The 12,677-nt window shown below is 40.5% G+C and overlaps 1 protein-coding gene across 2 annotated transcripts in view; it reads left to right on the forward strand.

The window, feature by feature from the left end:
- Window positions 1–6,578: 6,578 nt before the first annotated feature.
- The window catches only part of LOC144653065 (sodium- and chloride-dependent GABA transporter 2-like), a 29,759-nt gene continuing 23,660 nt past the window's right edge, over window positions 6,579–12,677 (forward strand). For both annotated transcript variants that reach the window (XR_013570661.1, XM_078512978.1), the window contains exons 1-6: window positions 6,579–6,710; window positions 6,744–6,914; window positions 7,695–7,826; window positions 8,291–8,573; window positions 9,322–9,454; window positions 11,893–12,027. Coding sequence is in view for 1 of the 2 variants with exons in the window: in XM_078512978.1 (XP_078369104.1) it covers window positions 6,785–6,914; window positions 7,695–7,826; window positions 8,291–8,573; window positions 9,322–9,454; window positions 11,893–12,027 (813 nt within the window). In the remaining variant the exon portion in view is untranslated. The remainder of the gene's footprint in view (window positions 6,711–6,743; window positions 6,915–7,694; window positions 7,827–8,290; window positions 8,574–9,321; window positions 9,455–11,892; window positions 12,028–12,677) is intronic.

Below are 12,677 nucleotides of genomic sequence, written 5' to 3' on the forward strand. Positions count from 1 at the left end.
GAAACCGGGTCACTGATCAAGTCAGATGGGCGAAGTGTGCATACTACAATGACCTTTTTGACCAAGTTAAGAACTGTAAATCCTATTGGAAACTGATGAAGAAAGCTGCCTGTTACAATTTTTCGGGGGCTCCGGTGGCCATCAGAAATTCGGATGGAGTCTTAGAGACATCTGATCAAAGGAAAGCAGACATCTTGAATGAACATTTTTCCACGATTGGTGAGAAACTTGCTGGTGAACTTCCCAAGCTCTCTGCAGATCTGAAAGCTTCTATTACCGGTACTAATGTAACACCCACTGTCATGGCAATTGAGGTAACATCTGATGTGATCACGAAATCGCTGATAAAACTAAAGAAAGACAAGGCAAGTGGTCCAGATAAAGTAGCACCCAAGCTCCTCAAGCTAGCAAGAAATGCGATCGTACCATCACTGCTTTCAATATTTAAATTAAGTGCGTTAACCAATACGGTTCCAGTAATGTGGAAATCCGCTAACTTGTGCTCTGTATACAAGAACAATGACGAGACAGATAAACTAAATTATCGACCGATTTCACTTCTTAGTGTACCTGGCAAGATAATGGAGTCTTGTGTCACAGCTACCGTCACTTCACATGTTAGCACACATGACCTTGCAAACAACAACCAATGGGCGTACAAGAAGGGCATGTCAACGGAGCATCTATTGATCAAAATGACTGAGGACTGGAGGCAAGCCCTTGACAACAATCTTGTAGTGGGTGTAGTATTTGTGGACTTCCGGAAGGCGTTTGACACTGTGTCTCACTCCCTTCTACTACAGAAACTACAAAGCCTTGGAATTGCAGGAGACCTGTGGTCATGGATCAGAGACTACCTGACAAACCGATCCCAGGTAACAATTGTTAATTGCTATAAATCAGAAAGGAGAATGGTAAAGTACGGCGTTCCTCAAGGATCAGTACTGGGTCCGACTCTGTTTTCACTATTCTGCAATGACCTCCCGGATGTAACTGAAGGTGAAGGGGACTTACATATGTACGCTGATGACACTACCATTTATACATCCGCACAGACTCATGAAAAGGTTGCAAAGAAGCTAAACGCCATTCTAGAGAGATTATACAAGTGGTGCTGCAAAAACCAGCTAACTCCACATCCAGGGAAGACCGAGTATATGATGTTATCCCGGGGCCGGCATTTCATTGGACCTCTAGGGCAGGCATCATTTGGAGGTAATCCGATAAAACTGGTGACTTCTTCCACGTGTTTGGGCGTTCACCTGGATAATGAACTCAAATGGGACACTCATGTAAACGCTCTCATTAAGTCATACACCCAGAAGCTAAACTTGCTACGATCTATGCATTTCCTACCTGTTAAACCAAAAACTGATTTCTACTTTAAAGTCATCTTACCATCTGTTACATACGGCATAACTGTATGGGGTTCTTGCGGCAGTACTCTCTTTAAAGAACTTGAGAAGATTCATGTTCGTGCCGCAAAAATAATTCATAAATTAGACTGGTATACACCCTCTGTGGATGTTCTTCAAAGGGTAAAATGGCGAACGCTAGAAACTAACTATAACACTTAAATTCTAACTCTAGTATACACAGTATTTGAAGGAACTGCTCCATTGGGTATCCAATTTCTTTTTCGGAAGCAGCAAAGTATATATGACCTGAGACGTCAGAACTGCTTAGTCTTGCTCAAGCCAAAAACTAACCTTAAACTGAAATCAGTTTCATACATTGGCGCAAAAAGGTGGAATAATTTTTCCCAATGCTTGGAGGGCTAAAGAAAGCTAAGCATCCTTCAATAGGGAACTAAAGGCCCTCAAAAATCTCGATATTGTAAACAGAAAATTGTAAATAGGCAAGTGCATGTAAATATTTTAAATATCTTTTATATTGTAAATAAGTTTAGTTAGTATTCGTATTTGTCTTAGTGTTATTTTTGTTATGATTATTTCTTAGGTAACTTAAACACGACCACATCAGCTATGCTGTAAATTTATCGTGTCTAAATAAAAGATATTATTATTATTTTATTATTATTATTATTATTATTATTATTATTATTATTTTTATTATTATTATTATCAAGGAAGCAGTAAGATTTATACTGCTCTAATTTTACAATATTGAGATATAGGTTCAGATAAACATTTGAATATAGATGGTACGGTGATATTTTTGAATAAGGTTTTCTTCAAACGAAAGGTAAATTTTACTTGTGGAGATCGGCCAATCACTGGGAACAATGAAATCCACTCTGCATAAGAAAATGTTGCCTGACCGAATGGCGGTAATATTAATAAAGACGTTAAAGGCCACACCGGTCAACGCTATTCAAAAGGTGTAATTAGCATTTCGGCGACTCAGCTCGTGCACACAATTACGTGCACACAATTGTACAATTCTTTTTTTTTTCAGCAAAACAACAACGCGTAATGTTCAAACTCTGTGTTATAAGTTATTATTTTGAATCGAGCACTGTCTGCGATATTCAGTTTTTTCAACCGTAACGGAGATTTGAATGAAAACAGTAGTTCTAGCGAGATTTGTAAGTCAACTATAAATTGAGTTTTCAATCGACCTTGTCCTTGTTGATGCCGTCGTTGTTGTTTTTAAACTCCGTTCAGAATTGACGTTTAAAGGAAGTCCTTTTTTTATTCATGGTATCTTTTGAGTTCAAAAATAATTTATGTAGCGCCATATCACGAGTTCTTAGCTGTTTTACAAAATTAAGGTGATACCTCTGAACATTTGACCATGGAAAACAAAAAATGTTTTTCCAGGGTTTCCGGTTTGGTTTACTTCCGGGGAAGATTTTCAGACTTCCGTGTTGATTTCCATTGTTCTGTGAGGACCAATAGAAAAAAAGAAATTAATTCAGTTTCCCAGAGTGAGTCCCGGCGACCCTACCGCTGACCAACCGCTGACGGACCGAGGATTGCGACAAGGCCATTTTAACTTCGTCCCCAGGCCCGGCTTCTCGAAAGGTTAAATGAAGAGAGAGGACCCTGGGGACGACGTCTGTTGCCTATTGACGATGTCAACTGGAAACAGCAATCATCCATCTTTCCGGCTATTGTCCCCTAAATGCTTTCTTACCCAACATGCGTGCTTTAATCCAAGACGTTTAATGATTTCAACATATCTCCGTCACAGACAAATGGTTGTCTGCACTTCGAAAAGGAAACCTATGTTAGACGACATTGAGTTTTTATGAACGATTGCGAAACGAAAGAACGCTCATTATTGAGCCCACAGTCAAAATTACAAGAATCTTCGCTGAACACTAAAAACTAAAATTAAAGCCTTTAAAAGCCCCGCCTAAAGACGAATGCCCACATTTATGTCTTAGAAGTAATTGCCCCCGCAGGGTTTTGGCCCAGAGGCCAAAACCCGAGGAGGCACCCTAGGAGTCCCCGGGTGTATACATACAAGGACAAAGAATATCTCTTGAAAAAGTAAGAAATGTGTTTGTAATGGGCGAAGCGTTCTCGATTTGACGAAACTAGGCGCGCACAGTCGTCTCGGGTAATATTTTAGCAAGCGCGCACGGTGGTGTCGGGTACTTGCAACCACGAGGTCGCGTTTCGTCACCTTCGAGCTTCGCCATCTTCTAGCAGCATTTCGTTTTCCGGTTTTGGCTTACGCGTGTTCACAGATTTGTTCGAGCAGTTTCTCTGCTTTGGTTGTGTTAAGCGATATTTGAAGCAGTTGTTAGTAATATCATAGTAATACGTCGAAAGATTTCGAGCAATTAGTTTCGTGTTCTTGGCTATGTGTGTTCCAAGAGCTGGTTCGAGTGCTTTCGGAGGTTTGCTGTATCGTATACATCTTTCAACGAGTAATAAACAAAAGCATGAACTTTGTCATGTAGAGCAGTTTTCAATTGAGTGTCGTAAAACCAAAACCAAAGTAATCAGCCAATCACAATCGACACAGACAATCCAGTGAACCAATCAAAACTCGAAGCAAGTACATGTAGCTGGCACGAAGCGCGGGAAAACGTGCCACGATTGGTTTTGGTTTTTACTCTTGATTGGCTGAGAAAGTGGCGCGAGATTTTTAAGCCAATCACTAAGCGCAGTAATGCAAAACCAAAGCAAACGCAATTTACTTTCGACACTCAAGTGAAAACCGCTCTAATACAAGGTAATTCGTTTCGCTAACAAACTGTCAGATTATTTGATCCAAAGAGCACCCTGCGAGCAGAGCCTCTTTTTACTTCCCTGCGGTTGAGATTTGGGAAGTAGAAAGTATATCAGTGGAAAAGAAAGGGCTCTGCTCGCAGGGTGGACTCCTGGAAACTTTCAAACAAAATTACAAATAACAAAAGATATTCGGAGTTTGAGTAGCCGCGACTGAGCCAAAAAATGGCTGCCCGTATGTTTGTCACAGAAATAACATGAAAAAGAACAGCAAACATTAAAGGGACACTTTCACCAGTTTCACTTAAAAAACTCAAAAGCCTAAAGACATATGGAAACCGTGCAAGCATACTGTAGTGTAGTCCAGTTCCTGTACTCTCTCTTCCGCGCGCCCTTGATAGGGGTTGAACCCAGGCGTGCGAAGAGGGAATATTGCGAAAAAAGTACATTGTAAGTGCCAAAAAGTTTATTATAAACCAAACGTTCGGGCTTAGCCCTTCATTAGTGGTAAATTGGTCGTAACAAAAACGACGGTTAAAAATACGCCACGAGAGTATTTATTTAAAGGTGGTGTTACACGGAACAACTTGCAACAACGATTTTTCGCGCAACAATATTGCGCGAAAAATCGTTCACCGTGTAACATGGTACCGGGGATGATTTTTCGCGCAACTTTTGACTCGGCAACACGTTGCGAGTTTTTGAACCCAAGTCAAAAACTCGCAACGCAAGTTGACAATTATTGAGAACGTTGACTCGTGTAACAGGGTCGCCGTCGATTTTTCGTGCAACACCTTCCAAGAGTTCTGTTCAACATGGCCTGTATGCGCGCGCGAAATGTTGCGAGTTGGCGTTGCGCTAAAAATCGTCTCGTGTAACATGCATGTTGCCAAGTTCATTTTGCACGATGTTGCGCGAAAAGTTGACTCGTTTAACATACCACGAAAAGTTGACGCGGTGTTGCGCGAAAAATCGTTGTTGCAAGTTGTCCACATTTCAGAATTGGCGCGCTGCAGGTGAGACAAGTCGCTTGTTCCGCCACGACCCCCCGCCATTTTGTTTTTCAAGCCCGCGCGCGCCCTCCGTTTCCGTATCCAGCGGTCTCATGCGAATCAAACGAGCGACTTGGAGCAAGTCTAGGACTGGATTGAACTAACTGTAATGATATTTCACCAGAAATAAAATACAAACAGCGAGCACTCATTAAGTCAGGCTATTGTGTTTTGCGATGTTTAACAATGGTCTGACTTAATGAGTGCTCACTTTTCCATTGAATTTGTACCGGAAGTTTGAAACTCTGGATCCGTGTATTGGCAAAACAAAACGACGACTGCAAGACAGAAAGGTCGAGCACTTTAAAGCCCTCACTCAAGTGGGCCACACTTCTGCCGTTGCTGATCACGCAACCTCCGCTGGAGACCACTGGACACAACATCAAATGGGACCATTTCCAGGTCTTACGCCAGTGCACGATGTGACTTACAGTGTAAAATAAAAGAAACATTGTTAACACCCTCAATGACAACGTTGGCAGTGAAAAGCTGTGGCTTTATTACAGTTATTAGCTCTCACCTATTGTTATCACTGTTGTTAATTATTGTTTAGCTCGTTACCAGAACCTCCCTTTGTATTTTTAAGATTTTTAAAAATCTTTCGCTTTTTGCAACCGTCACTTCTGAAAATGCTTGCTGTAGCATGCGAAACGTGAACTCGGTAAATTTTACATTCTTTTTTCAGTCCATGCGTAGTCCATGCCGTCGGTTTGTTGCCGCTGTTTGTATTTTATTTCTGGTGAAATGACCAAGAAACAAGAGCATTTATGCTGTAGTGATATACCTGTGTTATTATTGTGATGCCATCAGGAACTTATCGCGGAGATCTAAATTTGTATGCTATTTCTATCTTCTACTGTTATTTGTTTTGTTTTCTTATTATCAGCCTATCACGTACCGGTTTTTCATCTTAGTTTATTTAAATTTTGTTACCGTTTGTTTCCATACTCACTTAGCATTGTATGCCCCTGATGAAGGTTGGCTTTGTTCAACCGAAATATTGGGCCAAAATAAATTTATAACATCAGTCCCTAGCTGTTTGATCAGCCCTGCATTTAAAGTTTTTTATTAAGTCTACTGCTGATCCTGATCTACACCAAGATCCGGCTACAATTTGCTCCTGTTTGTCAGAGTGGTCCTTGCATAGTTACAGAATTTACTTTATATCTCCATCTTGACGTACTGGGTACATGTCATATACGAGAAGACCTATTCGCCAATGTTAGTACTTTTTACCGAAAAGCAGTAAAATCCCCGTGACAGTGTCACGAGGTCCTCATGGCGACAACGATCGCGACGACCGCACGTACGTATTTTCCCGCCATTCCCGCCACTGCCCCGCCCCATTCTCCCCATCTTTCTCTCGTCTTTGGGCAGGCCCTGGTTTTCGCAATGATTAATGATTAACTTAACGATTATTAATTTCTGTGAATAAATATGAAGCGGCAGGCATCAAGTTGAGTAAAATTACACCTTCACGTGTAGTCTTCTATTGAGTTCAGATTTTCACAAGGTACAAACAGACACAAGGTACAAGGTACACAAGGTACAAACAGCTCCGAGCCACATCTACGCGTTATATGGGCAATGGCTTCCTCCGAAATCGTGCGGGAAACATGGGTTGGAAAGCTCGATTTCATCCTTGCATTGATTGGATTTTCTGTTGGTCTTGGAAACATATGGCGTTTCCCGTATTTGTGCTTCAAGAATGGGGGAGGTAAGCTTTTAAAGTTTTTGCTTGATGAGCTTACAGTAACAGTTGGCCTTGTATGCATGACTGCACAATATGTTAAACCCACGCATATCCATTGTACAGTCGGTGCTGGGAAAGCAACCATGTATGACTCTGAAAATTTCGGAAAATTGACCTGCATGGCTCTGATGGCTATCGAATTGGAAGAAAGCAGCGAATTTGAAAAGGAACAATGCCTCTATTGTTCTTCAAGTAGATCTTCCGGCAAAGGTTACTGTGTGTAAGCCTGGTTTAAGTATCAGGGAACATGATGGCCGTGGATGGCCTAGCTCTTTCGCTTTTGTTTTGGTAAATATTTGCACACGCCGGTTTGCCCACGACTGTCATTTTCAAGCACTGAAATCAACTTGTGTGTGAAGTGTGTAAGATGTATGGTCATGTGAGAGTGATAAATGATCGTCGCAGTGAAGCCTGAAAATAAAAAAAATTAAGGGCTCCAACGTTGAAGCCCTGAATTTTTTTTTCAGGCTTCTTTATTCCAATTGCTTAAATTGGAAACTCACTGCGACGATCATTTATCACTCTCATATACATCCGCAGTTCATATATGAATTATTTCATATACATTACATCATGTATGGTCATGTGTATTGACTGTGTCAATCCCTACATAACTAAATTAAGCGGCCAGCTGGCTTAATATAATTAAGCTTTATAATTGGATCAAAGGTCACTCGATCCTTCACACGTACTCTTGAGCTTAAGAAATGTGTTAAATTAAATTACTTTTGATCTAAACTGCAGGATGTTTTCTGATCCCATATTTCATCTGTTTGGTGCTCGCTGGAGTTCCTATTCTAATCTTGGAGGTTTCTCTGGGACAGTTTCAAGGACAGGGAGGAATCACAGCATGGAAAATTTGTCCGTTGTTTCAAGGTACTGTAAGTTTTTAAACCCTCAAAGCCGCAGGCCAAGCGCTTTTCGTGATCTACCCTTCCTTTAATTTTTTTATCTTGGTAGTAAGGATGGGCTGATGCTTGATTTCAAATATCCAATACAGCAATATTTTTACAATTTCTGATAGACGCTTCTCAACCTTTCAACACGCTTTCGATACAACTGCACAGTGCAACAAGCCTAGTGGAAGGCAACAACTGCAGCAAAAAGATAAGAAAAGAAGAAAAAGGAAAAGCGGGAAAAAAATATAGAGAAACGAAAATCCTAAAGTGGTAGAGCACTTTCTTGTCCAAAAACGTAATGCCCACCTATACCAGAAAGTTAGGAATCAATCTTTGATAACCTTGAAGATGTGACCTCAGTTTAAGTTAAGCACCTTTCCACAGTGGTAACCAGTTATTCAAAGATTATTCACAGTGAGTTTATGTGGTTGTTTTTGACAGGTATTGGATACGCAAGTGTTGTCATAGTACAATTTCTTAACATCTACTACATAGTGATTCTTGGCTGGGCTTTGTTCTACATGTTTGCATCATTTACTTCCAAGCTGCCATGGTCTCACTGTGACAATCCCTGGAATACACCACAGTGTGTTGATCTTACTGGAGCTGGCCCAAGTTCTTCAGGAAGTGGACAAAATAGCTCTGTAATGGAAACATTGAATAATACAATCAATGGCACTCTGTCAGCTCTTCCAAAAGTTTCTGCCAGCCAGGAATATTTGGAGTATGTCAATAGTTGTTAATTTTCTTTTTTAACAAGGAAATTTCCCAGAGGTTATAGAGATTAAAAAGGGGAACTTTTGGCTGTCATTTCCTGTCATTTCCTGGGACCAGAGCCTGTGGGTCAGTCCCCTCCTCTGCAAAGAAGAGTGACAAAAGGAAAAATGATTGATGATTGATGATTTCCCCAGGGAATAATTTGCTGCTTTTGGTGATGAAATTTGTCTCTCCAAGGAAATACGAATAAATGTTTTGATGGCAAGTGTTTCCAAGAAGTGCTGTCAGCACTTATAAGAAGGGTTTCAATTTCAGGTTGAAAAAACAACAAAACAGCGACAAAACCATCAGAAATCTCACTTGTTGAATTTCTGATACTTCACAAACTTATGCATCAATACCGTACTTGCGCACTTTCCATGAAGTATTCTATATATATTCTGGTTTTATCAATTCATTTTCCGAAGTCAGTGGTTCAATAAGTGGTTTAGGTCAGTAAGATGGAATAGGAGGACAACAGAAGTTGTATGTTTGTACTAATTTTGTGTGTTACTACCAGTTACTGACAGAGTGGAATTAATTGATAATGAGAATTATTACATGTGTTTGTCTTCGTGCTGCATGTTATGTGACCCCTCTACACTAGCCAGCAACAAACATACTAAACTAGAAGCAGCTATATCTAATCCTTTCAGCACTTGAATTTAGTGTCTATTTGAGTTTTTTTGATAACCTTTATTTTGCAAATTGTTCAGGCGCCGAGTTCTACGTATAAGTGATGGTCTAGATGAACCAGGAACAGTTAACTGGGACCTTGCACTATGCCTTTTACTTGGCTGGATCATCTGTTATCTTTGTGTTTGGAAAGGTGTTAAATCTACTGGCAGAGTAAGTTATTCTAACATTAGTTGATAATCATGGTTTGTCATGCACATGTGGCTAGTGCGTTAACGCTTCATTCAGTGGACTTAAATGTGCTTGAAGCAATTAAAAAACAATTATGATTTTAACAGTAATTGCATGCTTTGCACCTGTATACACAGGCTTGCACATCCCTGGAGACCCAGGGGCAGTATAGACTGCGTAGCAGGCATCTGTGTAGTTTTTAGCGTGTTAAAAGAGTGCGCGATCGCGAGAAGGCCGCGCAAGGAAAAATCGAGAAGAGGCCTGCCCGGAAACCCCCCAAAATACGTTTTTTTTTCGTTCTCTGATAGAACGAAAATTATCCCATTGGCTAGAATGGCCGCCGGGGAATAACCTGTAAATTTCGATTGGCTCTGAAAGCCTTGAGGGATTGCTTTAGTCGCTCTGCGGAAGAAATCTGTCTGTCATCGGAAATGTGAGAGTTGTATTCTGTCTGTCATCGCAAATTTGATTCATGTATGTAAACACTGGAGCACGTGCATGTCTACGGAGAGCTTTTTGAGTCCTGCCTGCAGGAAGTTTTGAACAATTTGCAGAGCTGAGGTCAAAACTATTCTTTGAAATGCAAACAGAGACAAGCATCACAACGCCTTTTCGAAGGAAATGATGTAATGGCGGCGTTACCGACCGTAGCCCCTAGACGTGTCTAAATCGTCGACATTCAACTTTTCCACCATCGCATCCTCCATGCTCTATTTTTTTTGCTCAACAGTGTCCACGAAAAGTTACTTCCGTCAATGGATTGTGTTTTCCGCGATTTTCTAGAGGCGAACCAACGTGTTTTTGCTTTCGAACGTCTGGACTTCTCCAGAGAGTTAGTTCCCTGCTTTTAATTTTTTAAGCGACTTGTCCTTCTGCTGCCTCGCTAGCCGCATCGCCCAAACATTCCCTTGACAAGTTTGCGTCCCGCTTACCTCACGTTTTTTGCTTGTATGTTGATCTTCCCGAGACACATTCACTACTGATATTCTTGCGTGCCGATGGCTTGAACAGATTGAAATATAGCGGCCACGCAGGCTAATTGAAATATACGGCGCCTGCTATGCAGGCTTGGGGCAGTAAGGTGCCCCTGCGGAAAGAGTCCTAACAGGCTAGTTCCAAACAGGTCTCTGAATGCTGCCTCCAGGTTGGGCAGAAAAAGTCCTTTGTATAAGACTCTAAGACATTTTTGTGATACTACATGCAGTATGAGAAAAAACTGTCTGTATTGATGTAGGTGCCCATGTTAACATGCATGCATTGAATATTTTGGCTTCACAAATGGATATAAATGTTTTGAATTGTGCCATTTGGCCTTGAAGACATCAGTACAATACAAGAACAGCAAGGAAAAGCAAATTTATTTTATGACTATTTCTCCATTAGTAAGTTAATTAGAGAAAACAATTTTGCTGGCTAATGAAAACATGATCTCAATTCTAATTGCCAACCTGTCACCTACTCTTACGACCCTCTACCAGTCAGAACATGTCTGTTGCTAGTATCTATACAGGGCTCGACAAAACACCAGTCCAGTTGTCCAGGACAAGTAGGTTTTCCTGCCGGGCAAGTGACTATTCATGCTCACTTGCCCGACGGGCGAGGGCCTTGGCAAACCATCTATGAACTTAACTTCTAAAACAAGGTTTTTGAAACAAAGAGATTTTGAAACAACGATTTTGAAACAAAGCATGAGAATCTGGGCAAGGGGAAAAAGTGCCCGGGCAAGCAAAATTCGAGAGTTACCTGCTCCTTGGGCTAGCTGGAAGTCAAGTTTTTTTCAAGCCCTGCTATAGTCAGCTGGAAAGAACTGGTCTGAAACCAAGCATTTACAACTAAGAAGCCCAGAACAACAGACAGAACTGGTACTGTCAACCCAGCTTGACCTGGATGTCATGGAAGTTCAAGTTCATGGACCTGACCAGCTTAGCTGGTTATCTTCATAGACTTGTCATTGGGCCCTGATGACCTGGAAAGGACAGGTATCATGAGGCACTGAATAAATACTGCATGTACCAATGCACCAGACGAAAAACATACATGTACCTTTGGAAGAAATATTGGCATAGTGTAACCATCCACCCATCTATGGGCTACACCAAACAATATTATCACCAAACAGCAAATCCTCTCCTGTGCAGAGATGAAACTCTTGCTTCTTTGTTAGGTGTAAAGGTCTTCACAACCCTGGATTTGGCAAGTGGAAATTGGCAAGTTGAGATGGACATGGTTGACCAATAAAAAATAGCATTTGACTTATCTCTTGGTAATGCCAATTGGTCTCTGTAATGCACCAGGAGACTTCCAAGCCAAATCCGAAGTATTTTGGGAGTTTATGTGTGTGAGGTTTTCCTGAGTTACCTCCCTGCCATTTTGAACATTCAGTTGACTAATAAACATGTTTTTGTATTATTTCTTCCTAGGTGGTATATTTTACAGCCACTTTTCCATATGTGTTGCTGACAGTAATCATGTTTCGTGCTGTGACACTTCCTGGAGCAAGCGAGGGCATCAAGTTTTATCTTAATCCAAATGTTACCCGTTTAGCTGATGGTCAGGTAACAGTGGACTTTGGCATTTTATTAAGAAGCGTTTCTTTACGGCAAATAAGTCTTCTGATTTATTATTTAGGGTTTTTTTTTACAGCAACATCAGGGATGTAAAAAATAGACAGTCTAAGGCAGAAAAAATAACCACCTGAGGACTTGATTTTTCCGGCTAAAATACTGTGTCTGGTTAGATCTTTCTTTTAATATTACCCAAATTTTCAGCCTGTGATCAAGAACATTTGTTGGAAATCTTAGCTACATCCCTGAACATTAATCTCATTGCACATAAATCTGTTTAAAATGAATGAATCAAGATGTATATGTATACATAGACGTATAGGTAGGTATAGGTATATGTTACCTAATAGGAAACATGATGCACTATATTTATCTCTCTTGTAAGTAATTTAAGTGAAGCTTGTTTTTGAATGCCCCTTTGTGGATAAGTGACAAGCAACTGTTGTACTGACAGGGATTGCGAGAATAACATTATTTTGTAAACATTTTGCACACAGCAAACAGAGAAATTAATAATCTTAAAAATCTGTTTTAATTTAGATCAGATATATCCATCTCACCTTCACAGTTAAGATTTTCTTTGTTTTACTTTTTAAATTTAAGAACAAGATTGCACAGTCCCCTTTCCTTTCCTTGTAAAA

Source organism: Oculina patagonica, chromosome 5 (assembly GCF_052425735.1).
Source record: "Oculina patagonica isolate OP01 chromosome 5, crgOcupat, whole genome shotgun sequence".
Taxonomy (NCBI): Eukaryota; Metazoa; Cnidaria; class Anthozoa; order Scleractinia; family Oculinidae; genus Oculina; species Oculina patagonica.